The sequence below is a fragment of the Nicotiana attenuata genome, unplaced genomic scaffold, assembly GCF_001879085.1.
Source record: "Nicotiana attenuata strain UT unplaced genomic scaffold, NIATTr2, whole genome shotgun sequence".
Classification (NCBI taxonomy): Eukaryota; Viridiplantae; Streptophyta; class Magnoliopsida; order Solanales; family Solanaceae; genus Nicotiana; species Nicotiana attenuata.
The window spans coordinates 276,013-296,611 of NW_017671009.1; the positions used below are offsets into that span (position 1 = coordinate 276,013).

General features: G+C 37.7%; 2 protein-coding genes across 2 annotated transcripts; one reads left to right on the forward strand and one right to left on the reverse strand.

The window, feature by feature from the left end:
• Nucleotides 1-5,660: 5,660 nt before the first annotated feature.
• LOC109205187 (protein MEI2-like 2) lies at nucleotides 5,661-12,166 on the forward strand. The gene is given in 14 exon segments (XM_019367868.1): nucleotides 5,661-5,998; nucleotides 7,447-7,500; nucleotides 7,595-7,723; nucleotides 7,803-8,269; nucleotides 8,460-8,618; nucleotides 8,711-8,827; nucleotides 8,933-9,084; nucleotides 9,508-9,599; nucleotides 9,680-10,030; nucleotides 10,033-10,606; nucleotides 10,694-10,778; nucleotides 10,864-10,932; nucleotides 11,169-11,348; nucleotides 11,520-12,166. Coding segments are annotated over 13 exon segments (2,532 nt in total). The 5' UTR covers nucleotides 5,661-5,998; nucleotides 7,447-7,457; the 3' UTR covers nucleotides 11,634-12,166.
• A 640-nt stretch (nucleotides 12,167-12,806) lies between these two features.
• On the reverse strand, nucleotides 12,807-16,636 carry LOC109205189 (ribose-phosphate pyrophosphokinase 4). Its single transcript, XM_019367869.1, has 7 exons — nucleotides 16,375-16,636; nucleotides 15,015-15,330; nucleotides 14,712-14,807; nucleotides 14,521-14,589; nucleotides 14,315-14,443; nucleotides 13,222-13,321; nucleotides 12,807-13,126 (listed from the first exon to the last, which is right to left on the reverse strand). Exons 1-7 carry the CDS (start codon nucleotides 16,494-16,496, stop codon nucleotides 12,996-12,998), a joined length of 963 nt encoding a protein of 320 aa, XP_019223414.1. The 5' UTR covers nucleotides 16,497-16,636; the 3' UTR covers nucleotides 12,807-12,995.
• Nucleotides 16,637-20,599: the final 3,963 nt, after the last annotated feature.

Below are 20,599 nucleotides of genomic sequence, written 5' to 3' on the forward strand. Positions count from 1 at the left end.
GAGTCCTCGATTCCTTAGGGTCTGATGGAAGCTTCCCGTTCTTTAGATACTCAATGTATTTGTTCCTCCAATCCCAAGTTAGGCTTGTGGAGTTTATTTCGGCAAGGCCTTCTTCAATTACCGACTTTAAAAGTTGTACGACAGTCCCCGAGCTATTCAACTAACGACCCTAAATTTTCAAGGGCATCGGCCTCATTGTTCTGCTCTCGATTCTATTCTTCGAACCGATGTAGGGTTACCTGCAGTTTGTCCTAGTACCTCTGCATTGGATCCTCTCAAACCTCGAAGGTCTTGTTGGCTTGGCTAACCACAAGTAGGGAATCACACTTGGCCTAGATGACCTCTGATCCTAGGCTTTTAGCCAGCTCGATATCTACAATCATGGCCTCACACTCGGCCTCATTTTAGTCAACTTAGGGGTTTTGATAGATTGTCTAATTGTATTGCCTGTGGGCGGCTTAAAAATGATGCCTAGACCGGACCCCTTTACATTTGAAGCACCATCTGTGAAAAGGGTCCACAACACCGAAGACATACCCGCTTTTATCAAAAGTTCCCTTTCGACATTGGGTACGAGGGCTGGCGTGAAGTCGCCCACGAAGTCTGCTAAGATTTGAGACTTGATGGTCGTTCGGGGTTGATACTCGATATCATACCCACTAATTTTGACGGTCCATTTAGCCAGTCGGCCCGAGAGTTTGGGCTTGTGCAAAATGTTGCAAAGAGGGTAAGTGGTTACGACACAAATTGGGTGACATCGAAAATACGGTTTTAATTTTCTTGAGGCGCTTGTTAGAGCAAGGTCTAATTTTTTAAGTGTGGGTACCGGGTCTCGGCTTCACCTAAAGTTCGGCTAATGTAGTAAACAAGAATTGCGTACCTTGCTCTTCTCGAACTAGGACACCACTTACCGCAACTTCCGAGACTGCCAAATCTAAGTAGAGCTGCTCGTCCGTTTTTGGAGTATGAAGCAATGGTGGGCTCGAAAGATACCGCTTTAATTCTTCCAATGCCGAATCGATGGAATTGGGCGGCAAATTGTGATACCGTATCATTGCCCCCTTCGCTAAAGTTTGTCCAAATTTTTTCAGCAGAACAGATTCAATTTTGTCGTCTTCTAAGTCATTTCCCTTTATTGCGCACGTATAAGAAGTGACATGCTCATTAGGATCAGTGGTTCCATTGTACTTGGGAATTTCTGGCATGCGGAATTTCTTCGGAATGGGATTCGGATCCACACTTGGTTGGAAAGGCTTCTGTACGAACTTTTTTGAATCCAAACCCTTCAGAATCGGGGGTGCCCCCGGTATTTGATCAACCCGTGAGTTGTACGTTTCTACCTTTTTATCATTAGCCTCAATTTTCTTTTCTCCTGATTCAATCCGTTTAGTGAGCTCCTCGAGCATCTTCATGCTTAGTGCTCGATTCTGATTTTGGAGTTGCGTTATCGCAGCCTGCTGAGTTTGTAACATCTCAAATATCATTCGAAGGCTAATCCCGCCTTCTTCACCACTCTATGTGTTCTGATCGGCTGCCCGGGCGTCTCTGCAGATGCTACTTTCAGGGTCGGTGCCTATATCTCCACGAATGGCGACTGGAGAATTGACATCGACTGGATCTACGGCCTGTGGTACATCGGGATTGATTAGAGGTACTCCGTTTCCCGGGGCGACCATGTGCTCGTTCTCGCCATGAAAACCAAGGCCGGTATTTGTGTGAGTGAGTACTGCTTCAGAGTTCGACATGTTGATTCCTGAAATCAAAAACACTTACGAGAACAAGAGTAAAAGCAGTGTGTGTTATGAAGGTTAATACTAAGCAATCACTATTATCCTTAGCCCCACGATGGGCGCCAAACAGTATACCCTAAAATTTGGATAACAATTAAACTTATAATGTGATTTTAAGGATATGTGATTTCACTTAATACCAATCGATAAACGTAAATATAAATAATGAAAATTGATAATAATATAAAGCAAACCAGCGTTTGGGCGGAGTCCTCGAGCTTGAACACCCTCGAGCTAATTATGCAAGAGCAGTTAAAACGCAACAAACTGATAAGCAAGAAAATGTAAAAGAGAGAATATTGTATTGCTTTGATCTGAGTGGATGTAAGGTGTCTATAAATGATAGGGACTCCTCTTTATATAGTAGAGGAATCCTTATTATGGTATAACTCTAATTACAGAAGTAAATCTCATGATTAGCCTAAACAACCGCCCTTGATCTGATCTGTTCCGGGATTTCAGCCGTGATCCTCAACCGGTTACGGATATCCTTTCCGTTATTGCGCTTCGCTCGAAGTCTGTCATATATAGTCTTGATCGTTGTTGGCCTCGATCTCGACGAGCACCTTGATTCTCGAGCTTGATACTTTATCTTCGTGTTATGACCTGATCCATTACGAGACCGACCCTCGACGTGATTCCCTGGTCTCGATTAAATCGCAAAATCGGGCAAGCCCTATTTTAACCGTATACACTCGTGTTCTTTACTTTCTACATTTATAATTCCGCAATAATAGTATAAGGAATACATAAAAGAACCAGGTCCTTCTATAATCTATGCATGCGAAAATTGGACACCACACAAATCACCTCCTCTTGTGTGGCATTGAAGTATAAAACATTAGCATTTGCACTCAAACTCCTTGTTCTTGCACATATTTACTAAACTAGTATAACAAATGGTGTGAATAAAGTGATAATTCATCAATGAAACTGTCACCACCTTAAAACATAAAAGGGATTTTTAGAGAGTCACTGTTTATTTTTGAAAACCGATACTCCATAAAAAAATTATACTCTTGCGATCGAAAATAAGCGGCAGTTATTCTTCACGTAATAAAAAAATCCAACTTCTGCCAAACTCTTGTAATCATATCGGCCCTCCCCTCGCCGAAAAGATATTATTTTACAAAAAAGCAAGTGGCCATTGAGTAAAACAATAATTGACATAAGGATTCCCTCAATTATTTTACCCAAAAACAGATTCTAATGAATCTCGGCCCTCTTTATCCTGCGGGTCAGACCTCAAGTCTCCCATTGGTTCAACAAAACTATCTTAATTTGGTGAGAAGATTGCTCTTTTTTTGTTGGTTGAAATAAAACTGAAAATTTGAAGAAAGTGAGTAGATTGATCTATTAGGAAAATGAAAAAAGAAAGAAAAGGTGAAATTACTTTCCTTCTCAACTCCAGTCTCATCAAACCTTTCCAATAATTATGCTCACATACCAACAAGTGGCAACCCGGTAATTTCATACTGAAGTCGAGGGCATTCTTATCCTTTAATAGCCTCGCGGTTGCTCCTCATCTCCACCTCCATTGTGTCAACGGACGCCAATCCAAATTCAAATATAGCAGAATATTCCAAGAGAGACTATCATATTCTATAGGATTTAAGAAAAAATATATTGATACTTTAATAATTTTTTAAATTATTTACAATATCTTTTAATTTAAATAGTTATATAATTATTTTTCTTCCACCAATATACATAAGTGTTTGGCTAAGCTTATAAGCTGGTCAAACTAGCTTATAAGCACTTTTTGACTTATCTACGCGTTTGGTAAAATTAAAAGTGCTTATAAGTTAAGTGCTTATAAGCCAAAAATAAGCCAAAAGCCATAAGTTGGTCTCCCCCAACTTATCAAATTTCAGCTTATAAGCACTTTAGGTTTGACCAAAATATTTACTATTTTATCCCTAAAATACTTCTTTTTAAAACAAAACTCTTCGTATACCCAGTTCTTCAGCTGCTTATTATTAATTTCAGTACTTTTATCCAAATACGTAGCTGCTTATTTTTTAAATCAGTTTCACCACTTAAAAGTATTTTTCAACACCTAATGCTTATCAGCTACTCTAAATCAACTAAGCTAAACGGGCTCTTAAACTCTTCTATTTATATATACTCTATTATTATTTTATGTTCTGAGAAAGCTCTTTACTTTATTCATATGAAGCATTCGTTATTTGGCTTAGCCATTATTTTTTATTTTTTTTGCTCAAAAGGGATATGATATTAATTAAACAGGGGGATTACAATAGGGACGTTACTGGGGTACCTTATGGCACCCATTGTTGCAATGTTTTGCATAATAGTATTTAAGTTACAACCCACAAAAGATCTAGTTAGTTCAGTTCCTAGGATGTCTGCCCAAAATACATCCTTTCCTTGGCAAACATCGGAGGAACTGCTAGAGACAAAGACTTGTTCAAAAACTTTCTTTAGCTGCTTCCTTTGCCAGCGCATCAGCTACTCTGTTCTGCTCCCGGTAGATGTGCCTCACCACCACTCTGCCCATCCTTTGGATGATTGATCTACATTCACAAATTAGAGGGTCAAATCTCAGATTTCCATTTATTAACATGTTAATTGTTTCTGCTGAATCAGTGTCTATTTCCAACGGAACTAGGTTGTTTAGTTATGCTAGTTGTAGACCCCGGATAAGGGCCTGAATTTTTGCCCTTGTGTTTGTTGTTTGAGGTATGTTGTTCATGTAACCCAGTCTCCAGTATGATTTCTGAAAATCCCCCCGATCCTCCTATTCCTGGGTTTCCCTTTGCTGCTCCACCAGTGTTCAGTTTAAAGGAGCCTCTGGGTGGGGTATCCATTTTAGTATGATCTGATGTGTTACCATTGTTGAGTTGTTATTAGTAAGCCATGGTACTCTGTTGCCTTCGATATAGTGTTGTTGGCATTGATGTGTTCTTTTTTGTTATTAAAAACATTGTTGTTTCTTGTCAGCCAAATGTGCCAAGGCAGAAGGGGATGAGGTTATCCCAGCTGAGGCAACTGTTGTACTTCACAGCTTTGAGAGTTTGCCAAGATGATTGCCACATGTGGCTACTTAGGACTGATTGGGACAAGGTGGAACCAGATGATTTGGACAGGATATCATTCCAGAAATGGGCAGCATTGGGACATTGAAAAAAAATGTGGTCAATATCTTCCTGATTATTGCCACAGTAGTGGCATTCCGGGGGACAGTTGATTCCTATAGAATGGAGAAAGCTCCTAGTTGGGAGCCTTCTATGGGTTAGGAGCCAGAGAAAATACTTGATTTTGTTGGGGGTTTGAAGCTTCTATATCCATTTGAAGGGTGCTTCTTCCCCAGGAGGGAGGTCTGTTGTGTTCCTGCTTATGAATGAGTAAGCAGAGCTATTGGAGAACTGCCCATTGGCAGTCAAGTTCCATATTAGGTTGTCCTCCTTATTGGTGGAACTGGGAATGAGCACAGAATTGAGGAGGTTCAGGATGCATGGGGATGGTGATGGACAATGTTGAGGTGTCCCAAGTGCCCATATTGTGAATTGCTTCAACCCTGACTTGGAGGTCATTTTGGGTTAAGGGGCCTTCTATCATTTGCCTGATTGCTGGCTTGTAACCATTTCCATAATCCCAAGGCCCAAAATAACTTAAGGCTTTGCTAGTTTCAGATTTAGTATATAAAATATTTTTCTTATATATAAATTTATTTCGTACGGTTCGATATTTTTTAACTTATTTTATAAAATTAAAAACCTATCCTATTATTGTAAATATTTAAAACCCCGTCCTCATCTATAGTTTTCTAGGAAAAAGAAAAAGAAACAAATTATTACCATTCTAAAATATTCTTTTTTATATGAGTTCTTTCCCTCCAATCATGCTCCACTTTCTCTCTCTCTTTCTCCCCACCGTGTGTGTGTGTATGTGTTGTGTTTTGGACCCTATTTGGTTTTGTTGGTGGGGTTTATTCTCTCTCTTCTAGGAGTTGTCAGTATTCATAATAATAATAATTCGCAAGTGTCCCGGCGGGAGAGAAGGAAGTGAAAGAGTAGAAGAAAGCTCTTCCTCTGCTTCTACGAAACTTATTTTATTTTATTTTTCCCTCTTCTTTTCTCCCATAAACTCTCTCTCTTTCTCATTCTCTGTCTCTCTCTCTTTCTAGTGTCTTTTTGGCTGTTTGTTATCTTCCCAAAACATTTCAGCTTTTCATCCTCTATGAGGTACTTCACATATCTCTTTAGCCAATTTTTCTGGGGTTTATGTCTTTGGTATCTTGAAAATTTTAGTGGCTATTCAAGTATTTGCTGAATTGCGTACTTTTGCATGTGGGTTTGTTATTTTCTTTTTTCTCTTAATGCTAAAGTTGTGATCTTTTTGTGATTTTCTTGGGTTTGAATGCTAAAGTTGTGATCTTTTTGGGTTTTGGTTGGTTTTATTTTACAGGTGGGAGTAATGACGGTGATGCCAATTGTTTTTTCTCTTTAGTTTTCTAAAAAAATTTTAGTGGGTGTTCAATTTCTTGCTGAATATCACCTGCTTGGCTTGTGACTTTGTGATTTTGTTTAGTTCTTAGTGATAAAGTTGTGATCTTTATGGGTTTTAATGTCAGTTGTTTGTTCTTTTACTTCTCTTTTAAGAATTTAGTTAGTGTTCAAGTTCTTGCTCAATATCATCTGCTTGGCATTTGACTTTGTAATTTTATTTTGTCTTAGTGATAAAGTTGTGATCTTTTTGGGTTTTAATGTCAGTTGTTTTTTCTTTTAGTTCTCTTTAAAAAATTAGTTGGTGTTCAAGTTCTTGCTGAATATCATCTGCTTGGCATTTTACTTTGTGATTTTTGTTGGTCTTAGTGATAAAGTTGTGATCTTTTTAGGTTTTGGTTTATTTCATTTCACAAGGGAGGTAATGATTGTGATGTCAATTGTTTGTTTCTTTAGGTTTTCCGGGGTTGACCATATGGAAAATGCATGAACTAAATTTTTTCCCTTTTGCCTGGAATTGCTTCAATTCTGTCGCGGGTTCCTCAAATCATTGAGCTTTTTTGTTAATAATTTAGTGTTAGCCAGGTTTATTTATCCTTGTTCTTTTTGTTTTATAACTTTTTTGATGAAGAAATTGAGCATGATGACTGATGATTCATCACTTGGAGATTCTAATCGTTGTCATGTGTTAATTCAATGTTAGGTCACATTTTGTGGCCCTTGGAGCTATAACAGTGGAAGGTCAAGAATTTGTCGTCCATGATTGTTTATGTCTCAACTTTTTTCTTTAAAAGGCTTGCTTTTGTTCACAAAATAAAATAGTGTATACAATGTTCTTTTATTGGAAATCTTGCTCATATGATGCTTGTTACTCCTTCAGCGAGAGATGTACTTTAATTCTTCAATATAGTAATCTTTGTTTTGTTCACTGAGCAAGAGAATCTCTAAGAGCTAGATTTCATTGAAATTCTTAAACATGCTTTAAAGTTAAGTTCTGCTGCTCTTATTTATTCTTTTTATTAAGTGTTTACCTTGCTGAATTGATGGAAGGAGTTCTATCCAATGTAATTTTACTGGATTGTGATATATTTGCTGCTTGATCTTAAAATTATTGACATTTTCACCATCATCACTTCCCTTCATGACCATATGCCTCTGAGGAAATCTTATTTTCTTCATATTTGCAGAAACTGATTAGATGGAGATGTCTCTAAATAAACCCATTTTCAATGGCTCTGAAGGTAATTTCTCTGACATATGAAAAACATAAACCTGTTAATCTTGTTATGTTCTCAACACGTTGTTTATGTTTCAATCTTTTGCATATCTAAATAGTTCCATCGGCAAAGACTTCTGGTATAGAGAGGAATGCTTGGGAAATCCCCCTTGGAACAGCTGCACATCATGCATCAACTGATGCAAGCTTGTTTACTAGTTCACTGCCTGTTCTGCCACATGCAAAATGTATGTTCAAGTTTCTTCTTTAAGTTTCGTATCTTCCTTGAATAGGAAAGATTCCTTGACACCTTTGGTCAATGTGCAGTAAACTTTGCTGAATCTGAGAACTATGGTCAATCCATTGATGATAGCTCACCCAGCTTAAGCAGACTTCATTTAGAAGATGAAATGAAAGATCCACTGGAAGAGGAACCAAGTCGAGATCGGTGTTTGCTCCCTGGAGATGAAGATGAGCTACTAGCAGGCATAATGGATGATTTTGATCTTAGCGGGTTGCCAACTCAGGTGGAGGACTTGGAAGATGATTTTTTTGGTAGTGGTGGAGGACTAGAATTGGAACCTGACGCTCCTCAGGATAACTCACTTAATGGTTTTGCAAAGTTAAGCTTGTCTGATGGTGTTCTTGGAAGTAGTGTTGGACATTATGTCTTTCCAAACAGTGCTGGAACTGTTGCCGGAGAACATCCATATGGAGAGCATCCTTCTAGGACACTGTTTGTTCGGAATATTAACAGCAATGTAGAGGACTCCGAGCTGCAATCTCTCTTTGAAGTAATATTTTTAACTAAGTGCAGTTCTTACAGTCACATCTCTTATTGACTATTCTTTCTGTGGTCTCCCTTGTTGCCGGTCAGATGGTCGCAGCTTATTCTGTTTGTTTCGGAGAAAAACTCTCTTTTGTCTATTATAAGTTATCTTGAGAAGTAATACTGACCTGCTATGATTTGCTTTTTCCTTGAAGCAATATGGTGATATCAGAACTTTGTATACTTCATGCAAGCATAGGGGCTTTGTGATGATATCTTACTATGATATCCGAGCTGCTCGAACAGCAATGCGAGCACTACAAAATAAGCCTCTAAGACGGAGAAAGCTGGACATTCATTTTTCAATTCCTAAGGTCTGAGTATCGATAATGTTCATTCTTAATTGGTAGACATGCCAATATGTGAAGGCCAACTTCTAACCATCATTGCTTATTCTTATGTCCAGGAAAATCCATCAGAGAAAGATATTAACCAAGGAACGCTGGTCATTTTCAACTTGGATCCTTCAGTATCCAATGAGGATCTCCGCCAAATATTTGGGGCTTATGGGGAAGTGAAGGAGGTAGCAACTTTGCTGAATCATTCACTTTGATGTTGTTTGAGTTTATTTGCAACATCCAGTCTATTTATGATTAACTTGGTTGCTCATGTTGCATGGAAAATGCAGATCAGGGAAACACCGCACAAGCGCCATCATAAATTCATTGAGTTTTACGATGTTAGAGCATCTGAGGCTGCTCTCAAGGCTTTAAATAGGAGTGACATAGCTGGTAAGCGGATAAAGCTTGAACCGAGCCGACCTGGTGGAGCCCGTCGAAAGTATGTCCATAATTTCTCTTTAATGGAACCTCTTGACGAGATTTATGAGCTAGAATTTACCCTGTACAAGTGCTAATGGACTTGCATACATGCCAAAAATAAATAAAACAAAAGAAGAACAACACCAAGGACAAAAAGGAAATTAAAAAGAAAGAAAGAAAAAGAACTCTTGTTGTAGTTCAATTGGTAAAAGATGTCTCATAAGTCATATCCTATGCAAACAAGCGACACCTGTTGATTTTGTAATCATTGTGAGAATGCTTGGATGCCTTGATGATGTTTCAGTTAGTGTAAACTAAATCCTGCCCTTCTCCTTGAATTTGGGATAAGCATTGCTTACAATCTATAGATGTCGTGGATTAGGATGCAAGTTTTTGACTATATTCATGAACAAAGATTGACGACTTTGCATCCATTGTGTAGCTTGATGCAGCAACTTGGTCAGGACTATGAACATGAAGAAGTTCGAACTTTTAGGCACTCAGTTGGTTCTCCAGTAGCCAGCTCTCCTCCAGGTATTTTCACTTTCATAAATGACTGGTTTTAATCATGGAGAGTTCATCTTATAAGCTAAAATTCCTGCTGTGTCCAACAGGTAGCTGGTCAACCTTTGGCAGTCCTGTTGAGCCCAACTCATTGCTAGGTTATAATCAATCGCCCAGTCTGAGAAATCTCAGCCCTGTGAATGGCGATCATATGCCAGGGCTGGCTTCTATTCTTCCTGGCCATTTGTCAAGTCCTAAGATCGCACCAATTGGTAAAGATCCACGACGACTTGGCCATCTGAATCAGACAATTACTAGTCCCAAGTCAGTGCAAGGAATGGGTTATCAGCATTCTCATTCAGTTCCTGAGCATATACCACGTTTGAACATGGGATCTATGTCGTTTGGTGAGTCTAAGTCATCCGGGATTGGGATGCTTTCTGGTCCACAATTTCTTTGGGGAATCCCCCCGTAGAGTCCGAGCATACCGACTCTTCTGTCTGGTCAACTTCATCAATGACACATCCATTTGCATCAAATGGGCAAAGGCAAGGCTATCCATATCCTCGTCGACAGGGCTTGTTCCTTGGATCACATCATGTCGGATCTGCTCCATCGGGAATTCCTCTGGATAGGCATTTAGGTCTGTTCTCTGAGTCTCCTGAAACATCATATATGCACCAAGTTGCATATGGTAGTCCAGGTTCTAGTCACAACAATGGAAGTCATGCCATGAGTATAGGTAGCCTTGGGGCAATGAACATGGGTGTTTCTCTTACTGGGAACTTTATGGAGTGTGGTTCTCCTAGCTCTAGAATGATGCCACTGGCTAGGAACGGGCAATTATTTTTCAGAAATGGCTCTTACAGAGGAGTAGGAATGGCTAACAGTGAAGGGCTAACAGAACGATTTCGAAGTCGAGGAGTTGAGACTGGAAATGAGATAGACAACAAAACACAATATCAGCTTGATTTGAAGAAGATCATGAGTGGAGAAGATAGTAGGACTACTTTAATGATTAAGAACATCCCAAACAAGTAAGAGCAATCTAATTCTGAATTAGGGAATTTTGAGTTTTTGTATGATTATTTTTTTGCTTAACCATTCATGTTCTTCCTTATAAGGTACACTTCAAAGATGCTACTCACAGTAATTGACGAGACTCATAAGAATACATATGATTTCCTCTACTTGCCTATTGATTTCAAGGTAGTACAGTATATTATTATGTCTTCACATCTTCCAATAAATTTATATTGAAGGCCAGCTTATTTTTATGGTTTTGTTGCTTCAGAACAAATGTAACGTTGGTTATGCCTTCATCAACATGGTGTCTCCTTCAAATATCATCTCCTTTTATGAGGTTTGTTCTTTTACAATACCACATTCCTGGTGGTTGAGATTCTGCGGTGTGTGAAGTGCATACTGTATTTACTGAAAAGAAGAAAAAAGAGTACATGCAGTACCAGCCTGAAGTTTGTGTAGTGGACGATTTAGTATCCATCTCGTACATTGAATGTGGTGTTTTTACGTATTTAAAAAAGCTTAGCATAGTTATATTTGTTGTTTGAAATGACTTAGCTTGAGATACTTGTGCAGGTATTCAATGGGAAGAAGTGGGAAAAGTTTAACAGTGAAAAGGTTGCTTCCTTGGCTTATGCACGTATCCAAGGGAAGGCCGCCTTGGTTGCTCATTTCCAGAACTCAAGCTTAATGAATGAAGACAAGCGGTGCCGACCAATTCTTTTCCGCTCAGAGGGCCAAGAAGCAGCTGACCAGGTAGCGTGACTGTCTGTATTGAACCTACAAACAAATAACTGTATACTGTCGAGCTTATGCTGGTTGTTGGTTAAGAGGCCAGCTCAATATAATGGTTTATCCATCTTCGATGTTGTTGTCTACTCTGTCGCATGCTCATTTAAAATGGTTTTCCCGTTCGGTCTTTTGCAGGAACCATTGCCATCCAACAATCTGAACATTTGTGTACGTCGGCCTGATGGGTCCTACTTTGGAGATTCTCTGGATAGTCCAAAGGGTGATTTAGATGACAACCCTGAGAATTAGCTCTACATGAACCGGGAAAGCAGATGACTGAATGAGTTCTAACTGTGAATAGAAATAGTACATAATAACTTCTTAAGCTGGAAATCGGATATAGTCTCGTGTGTGCTAGGTAGTGTCTGCTTTTTGAATGAACGACACTCCAAAGCATACGGGACAAAAAATTATGATGCAGAGAGCATTTTGTTTATACCTTGTGTGACTATAATTGATATTCCCTATTTATCTAAGGGGAGTTGACAAGGTGAAGCATTCAGGCAACGTGTGAATTCTCTCTGCTTGTTGATATGCTTTGTTGCTAGCGGTGTAGAGAAACTTTCCTTTCTACTTTTTTCTTCGGTTGTCATGTAACTTGTGGTGGATTTGTATTACCAGATGCTATACATGTTCAGAGAGTAATGGGGCTGTTTCTAAGTGTATAGGATGGAAAACAGACCCTTCCTCTGTTTATGAATTTCACCTTTTTACTGATTCAAGGAAGGCAACTGTTGTACATGACTGTACAGTAAAATGTATGCTTCTACTTATTCTGTCAACCCGTTTTTTTTTTCTGAGTCAATAATGCCAAACATGTTGAGATAGAGTTTTGCTGCAAGTTGATATTTAGCTCTTCTGTTGGGAAGTTGAAGTTGAAGTTGAGCGTAAAACTGAGTAGGTTGAGCCAAACCCTCAGTTTTGGCCAAAAAAACAAAAATAAAGTAGACTTAGGCAAGAGGTTGGTGAGAAAGTCTTCATGTTTGGTGGGGAGTTGTCACTCGGAAAATTATTATTATGAGTTGAAAATAGAAAATCAAATAGAAGAAAGTTGTATTTGGGCAAAAGGTCAAATTTATCAGTAATCTTTCATTTCACTTAAAATACTCTTCAAACAAGTTTGATATAACGTTGAATATTATTTACGGCCAAATGGGGTTATTTTCCAGCTGGGTCCTTCCGTTTGACAGTAGGATCAGATTCAAGCTCCTTGTTACGCTGTGTTTCTTCTATTAACAGCACCAGTTTTCCATAGGGTCAATCTAAAGCAAAAGAAGCAATCGTTTTTTGTAACGAAAATATCACTTGTCTGATACTTAAAAAGTATCCTGCCTTATAATTGTGGGATAAAACTTTGAGGAGCTTGTTCCAACTCATCAATACCCTTTGGATAAGAACATGCATGTAGATAGAAAAATATAATTTGTGCAAGAAACTAAGTAGTGGCTCACTTGACAAAGTAAATATGTTATTACAATTGGGTTCAGCACATTAGGAGTTTCTCTTACAGGGGTAATGTTCCAGCTAAGCCAATTAAGATACAACCTCTCCAACAGTCATAAAAATGATCATGTTCCGTTTCCACTACAACTGATCTAGCAAACAATGATCTCAGGTTTGAAGTGCATCAGCTATTGACCCTGCCAAACTTATAACTTCAAAAGGAGCTTTATCAGCAATGGCTTTCACAGTGAGGGGACACGAATCTGTGATCCAAAAGTAAGTGAATGCTTTCTCTGAGCCTGAACACAAGAAGGGTATTGGTCACAGTCAGTAAACCAGGTAAATAGAGAAGGAAAGAACTAAGTGTTTGCTGGATAGGAATACAGATAGTTACCATCACCCTTGTGAATAAAACGCTCCCATGATCGCTTAGGGAACACTCCGTGAGTCACATATGCACTAACTTTTGCTGCACCATGAGCTGCCAAAACTTTCTGGTGAACCAAGTGTCAAAGAAAGAATGCGTTAGCGGTGCATCCAATTCACTTATTTAAGATATGAAGTCCAATACTTCTACCAACTCAGAATTACAGTGGAGGAGCTGATCCTAAAAATAGTCATCAAGGTGTTATTACATCACAACAGGATCCTGATTATAAATATACCTGTATATACATACGCGCGCGCGCGCACACACACACACTCTACTTTTTTCCCTTTTTCATGATTCCATTATTGTTTTAATATTCTGGTTGGACATGTTGGGATCTTCAAGGTAGCTGTGTCCAACTATTCATGGCAGTCATATACTCTACCCTAACAATTATAAACAATTAGTGCCAGAGCTGTCGAGGAAAATTGCCAATGTGACTAGTTTCAAGACATTGCAGCTAAAATTCGTAAGTTGACACATCCATTTATTTCTCCAATATGTGTCAACTTACGATTTTTTTGTTTTTTTTAACCATTTCAAAAAAAAAATTCGTAAGTTGATACATATTGGAGAAATAAAAATGGATGGTTTAAGTTTATGCACCGGGAAAGATATATTAACCCAAAATGAATTTGGGACTGAAAAGATGGAATGCTAAACAAACAGATGGACAGATATATTAACCCAAAATGAAGTTGGGACAGAAAAGATGGAATGCTAAACAAACAGATAACATCTACACAGAATTTGAACAAGCAAATCCATATTCCCTAGCTGAAGGAAGTCAGGTAACTAAGCACAAGAAGCAATCTGCAGATTTACTCAATCAACATAATAACACATCTCTTCAAACGATATCTACAAATGAAAAAAAAAGAGGATAGGAAGAACCAGAGTTGTATAAGACTGCTTAGCAACCCTAGGACTAAAGAAGCTGGACACTGGACGGACAGTAAAAATTTTAAATAATCGTGTTACGTCTAGTAGATGAAATTTGAGTACCTGGGACACAAACACTTTACTAACACTTATCGCAGTCAAGAGGCAGAATTACCTGGCATTCAATTAAGGTACCTCCAGATTGGACCAAGTCGTCAACAATGACCACATGGCAACCGGCAGGATTACCCTCTTTTAGCCTGACTATTCTCTTATCACCCTCCCGGACTTTAGTGCAAATCACCTAGGAGAGGAAAATCTGCTAACTTCAAGCTGATATAAGGTAGCTTAGAGAAGTAAAGAAGGAAGTTATTTACTAACAGCAGGATAGTGACCCAATTGCTTGTAAAACCGCTTCCAAGCTCCATCATCAGGAAATGCTATAACTATCTGGAATATAAAAATCGAAACAGTGTGATTTTTTTGTTATTGGAAAAATAACCATTTTTGATATGCTAAGTCCTCAACTTTGAAAAATGAGGATAAATATGCTTAGCAGGAAAACAGCCTACCTTCTCAGTCTGTGGAAGTTGCTGAAGCCGTTGCTTCAACAGTGGGATTCCAGTCACAAACAGAGGCAGAACGTGGTCTCCAAAATAAAACCTTTCCTGCAGTAAAAATGAAAAAACATAAACGCACGACCAAAAACATCTCGAGAAACACTTGAGCTAAGAACCCATGAACGGGTCAAGTTGGTCTCGTCAGCATAACTTTGGAACTTCTAAAAACATGGAAAAAGGACCCAAGATATAAGTAGCCTAAGCAACCATGTAAGCACAAAGGACCTACAATTATGTGATAGAAATCAAATTAACCTGCAATGCATGTATGTCATAGATGACTACACTGGTTGGACCACCCCTTGAGATTGGAATGTTTGATAATATTCTGGCCATAGTAAATGCAGTCGCCACATCTCCTTCCTCTTCCATCCGTTCAAAGGATCCCGTTGGAAAGAATGGCAGTACAAGTGTAAAAGATGCGACAAAAAGCCTCGGAAGAGCAAATATCACAGAAAGCTGTTCAAAGATGACTGCTGGTGAGCTGAAAGATGCCAGAAAAGCAACATGCTGCCCACGGATATTGTGTGCATTGTTTATGAAGAGATTTGGAAAGCCATCATCAAAACTCCTGGACCATGCACAAAATATTTGTTAGTTTCCCAAAAAAAGAGTCAAATGCAAACTATTTTACAAGTATCAGCATCGTTTCTAGGACCATTAGTAAACTAGGTACAAAGAGCTCCCGCATACAGATTGCCAATTTAAGGTATCTTTACTTGGTCTCAATAACAAAATATGCTGCAATTGGAGCCTTGAACTAACTTTATAAACAATAAACAAACTATTTTTCCCTTGTGAAGATACATTCAAACTTCACCAATGTGAGCAAAGTATAGCTAGTCTTAATCTTGATAAAGGAGGAGAGTCAAGGTAGATTTACGGCTAGTGTAAAAATAGAAAAACTTTGATGATCCTCTAGATTGAATGAGACTTAAGAGCGAAACGGATATAGAGGATTCGTGCAGCTACAGCTTACCGCAACTAATTCGGAATTGATGCATAGTTGATACTTGATACATATCAGTTATCACATACAAATATCTGTGCAAATTTATTTTTCGTTTGATCTTTGCTAGGTCATTCCTCGGTGAGACTTTACTAGTCATGTTCAATGTTCCATTAGAAAATGTAATTGAAAATTGACTTTCTGTTTTCCAAATGCTATATAAAAATGTTAAAAGATAGTCTTCAGTCAAGTCCATTAGTGGTGTTTTATTCACTTACACCTTTAGTACGGCAGCATCCTTCATCTAAAAACACTGTACTCCAATTAACAAAGAAAAGCTTCAAACATAAAAAAGGGGGATTTTGGTTCAATTTACTCCCATCAAATACTTAATCTTTTCAAGAGAATTACTGCTGTTAAACTTTTGGATGGGGTTTACACCGTTAAAATGTATGCATGTCATCACAAGCCATCTATCAACAACTATAGTTTGCTTCAACATGTGACAGACTTATAACAAATGAATAAATGTGTTCATTTCTATAAAAAAATTAAGCTTTTAAATGAGGCACAATTCAACATTGGTAAAGTTGAGTGAAACAAAGACATAAAAAAGAACCCAAAAAGCAGTGGAAGATGCATAGAAAAGGTTGGTTGGGGGGTTACCTCCAGTTAATAGAGTGGAGGTGAATGCAGTCGGATTCAGAAGCAATTTTGCGAGCAAGTTCCTCCATCTCAACACAGTGGTAGAGAAGCACTTGCTTCTTCGTCAGCGCACCATTCTCCATTGTTACAGTCAAAGTGTTCTCTCACTTTTGCCGCCAATTGAGAGAGAGAGAGAGAGAGAAAGAGAGGGAAGGCGGAGAGAGGTGCGGCCTGTCTGCTACCTTTTAAAGTAGGAGTATGTCTTTTTGCCGTGGATTTTGGTGCCCTCTCTTTATTTTTGCTGATATTTTATGCCTACACAATCTTTTTTTTTTTTTTTAATAAAGCAAAGCGACTTCTTCTGCACAATTTCCACGCTACTTCAAATCAATCAACTAGTCACAATATAATTTGTAAAGTTAATTTATTCTTAGCTAGGTTATAGATTCTCAATTTGTTTTGAAAAATCTATTTTTGATAAAGTTTAGTTTGAAGATAAAAATATGTTTGGACATAAGTTTTCAAAACATGTTTCACATTTTTAAAAAAAAAAATATGAAACATACTTATACCCACAAGTTCTAAAAACTATCACAAATACCTAACAATACCTTCATCAGTAACATTCATATCATTATCACAAACCATAATCCTGAACATAAATAAATTTGGTACAAAATTATTATTTTTATAATGAACTACATAATACACTATCAGATGACCGAGAAGACGAAACAATATTGTCACAAAATAATAAATGGTGGGCTCTTTTATAAAATACAAAGTTTGGGGCAATTTTTATAAATGTAGTAGTAAAATTTTGGGCTGAAACCAGCTCTTGAGCTGGTTTGGGATTTGAGATTTGGGATTTGGGAATTTGCCAAAATATGGATAAAATTTATGAACAAACATGTATTTGCCAAAAAAAATTGGGAAAAGTTCGGCACAATCTGGACAAACGGATCCTTAATTTAAAAGAAAAAGGCAGTCCAATGCATAATGTATCCTTCATTGATGTAAGATCCGGGGAAATATAGATCGTCAACCCTAATGCAATCATTAGTGACTGCTTGTACAACTCGAACCTGTTGCTCCAAGGTTTCCCTTCATAATTTATTCTTAATTTCTTAATTAATAATCTGTTTACCCAAAAATCGGATAACAATTAAATTTATATGTGATTATAAAGATACGTGATATAACTTGGTACAAATTGAGAAAATAGATTAATATTGAGATTGATGATAAAAGAACAAATGCAAACCATACAAGTTGAATTTCCTTGGCCCTCGGGTTCAACTGCCCTCGAACCAAAGGTGTTCCAACTGAAGTATGAACAAAGTAATAAAATAACAAGATAATAAAAGCTAGAAAATGACAGTATATTGCTTTATGTTGCGTAGAGATGATGTCTTTTACAAATGATCAGATACCCTTTATATAGTAGGGGAGTCCTACTCTTGATACAGTTCTATATGGGGTAAGTAATCACATGATTAGCTAATTAACCGGCCCGTCTTTGATACGTGCCGAGATTTCCGCCGTGATCTGTACCCGATCGCGGATATTTCGTCCTTCTGTTATTCGGCTGGCAAATCTCTCTCGGTCTCGTCTGATCTCGATCTTGTCCAGTCCCGGGGTCGAACTTAACGATATAACCTTGCACTTTGGTTCGGTATAATCCGAGGTCGAACCTTAACCTATCATATCCTAGTCTCGATTAACCATATAAGTGGCGAGCCCGATTTTGACCGTATACATAATCAACCTACTAAAACGTTCTCACTTAACTAATCATAATTGAAATTGACTATATTCCTTTGACATAGATTGAGCTCTCCTTCATCTTAAAAAGAATCTAATCTTCGGTTGCCTTGATCAAGCTTTGCTTTTGTTTTTCCGGGTCTAGTCCGCTTTTTTTTACTTTCTCTATGTTAGAGACAAACGGCACCATATTAGAACATAGAATTTGGTTCTTGATAAGAATATCAAACCTTTCTGTTAAAGAAAACTACTTTTTTTTCACTTAAAGAAGAAGCTTAGCAAATGATTCCTATATCCTTTTACCTCATTCTTGAAGTGTGAAACTTTTCTAGTCAGAAGCATAAAATCTTATTGGAAGATTTTGTAACTGAAAATGGGTTGGTGGGGCACCTACAATCCTGCAGGTTTCTGAATGGTGCCTATTGATGCTAACTATTTTATTTTTCTTGGACCAAAAAAAATACTACTAGTATTTTATTTTTGTTATTTAAAACATGTTTTCCATTGTCCCTCGTTATTTTCATAGTCTCACCAACCACTCATGAAACAAGGCCGTCCTATGCTTAAAGAGTCGCTCATCACACCTATCGCCAGAGGCGGAGGATCTAAGCTTTTTAAAATGGATGTCCCATTAAAAAAGAAAAGAAAAAAGCACTAAATGTGAATTGATCCCCAATTATTTGGGGTAAATAACACACTATTCAACCAAATATTTTTATAACATAGAGTCCAATATACGATATTAGATCAATTTTACAAAATATTTACATAACATACCGAGTTTGGTAGCAGACCATGTGTCCACCTGCACCATAAATACAGCCTAAATCTGGCCTGCCTACTGCGGGATAAGAAGGTGTTAATGGTTAAAGAAGAATGGTTCGCTCTAGCCGGCTCTTTAGAAGGGAAACCTAATGCAATAGTACAAGTTATCCTTATGTAATTAAGAGGTCACTTGTATAAAATTGAAAAATCATCTTACAAATTTAAATAAACTACGACTTGTGATTCATGTCGTACTTCAAACATAGCTGGAGTTTTATACACCGGATTGCATTTTGGGACTTAGTGTAAGTTGTATAGCTTTGCTGGGGGAAGTGCACGGTTGGCCACTAATAACACATGTATTTACTTTTAAGCCACCGTTTAAAATGTCTTTAGTCTTTAACCACTGCTTTAATAAACTTTAACTATCCGGGCGAAAATATCCTTCTGCTCATGTCCTTAACTTTTGTACTTAACTTCAGGACTTCAGGACTACATGTCCTTAACTTTTGAACTTGGAACTGTAAGTTCAGGACTTCATGACTACATGTCCTTAACTTTTGAACTTGTAACTCTAAGTTCAGGACTTCAAGGCTACATGTCCTTAACTTTTGAACTTGGAACTCAAACTTCAGGACCAAGCGTCCTTGACTTTTGAACTTGTAAGTCAAAGTTAAGGACCTATTGTCATTAACTTTTAAACTTGTAACTGTAAGTTAAGGACTACTTGTCCTTAGCTTTTGAACGTGTAACTGCAAGTTAAGGACTGTCTGTCCTTAACTTTTGAACTTGAAAATCAAAGTTAAGAACCTATTGTCCTTAACTTTTGAACTTGTAACTGTAAGTTAAGGACTGCCTGTCCTTAACTTTTGAACTTGTAACTATAAGTTAAGGACTGCCTGTCCTTAACTTTAGAACTTGTAACTGTAAGTTAAGGACTGCCTGTCCTTAACTTTTGAACTTGTGTCCTTAACTATTGAACTTAACTTTAGGAATTCAGGACTACATTTCCTTAACTTTTGAACTTGAAACTCTAAGTTCAGGACCATGTCCTTAACTTTTGAATTTAACTTTAGGACTTCGGACTACATGTCCTTAACTTTTGAATTTAACTTTAGGACTTCGGACTACATGTCCTTAACACAATTATCTTTGTCCTCAACTTTTTGGTTTTTTACCATATTTTTCCTAATTATCTGTTGTTTAAGAAAAAAAGTCACTTCTTTTAGAAAATCAAAAGTCACGTCCTCCCACGTTATGATTACTATGAGTGAAACCAAGCAATTCAACTCCTGAAAGCAGACACAAAAGAAAATGAGAGGCTTATAAAATTTATATGATTAATGCATTTCGTTTCTTCTGTTCAAGATTGGGTTTCATATATGAAAATAATGGAAACACTCATACGGACCCCAGAACGCCATTGCAGAAGGGAAGTGGAGCTGTAAGGAATGGATCTGAAAATGGCGTATTTCCGTTTGGGAAGGAAAGGGTAATACTGCCTTTTCATATTAATTTTAATAGACTAGTGTCTACTTTTGTTCAGCATTAAAGTAATGCTGGATAAAAAGTAAATACCACTTTTTAAAGTGGTATTTACTTTTTATCCAACATTTTTAATGGAGCAAAAATAGCCACTACTCTATTAAAATTAATATGAAAAGACGAAGTTACCCTTTCTTCTATCTCTTTTCCTTCCCAAATGGAAGTGCAGTGT

Bases quoted from the DNA above. Each gene is read 5' to 3' on its own strand.
- LOC109205189 (XM_019367869.1), bottom strand. From the start codon at position 16,496: ATGGAGAATGGTGCGCTGACGAAGAAGCAAGTGCTTCTCTACCACTGT. The intron at 14,808-15,014 runs GTTAATTTGATT...TTTTTACTGCAG, and splicing joins ATGACATACATGCATTGCAG to GAAAGGTTTTATTTTGGAGA. The intron at 14,590-14,711 runs GTAGGCTGTTTT...TTTATATTCCAG, and splicing joins AACTTCCACAGACTGAGAAG to ATAGTTATAGCATTTCCTGA.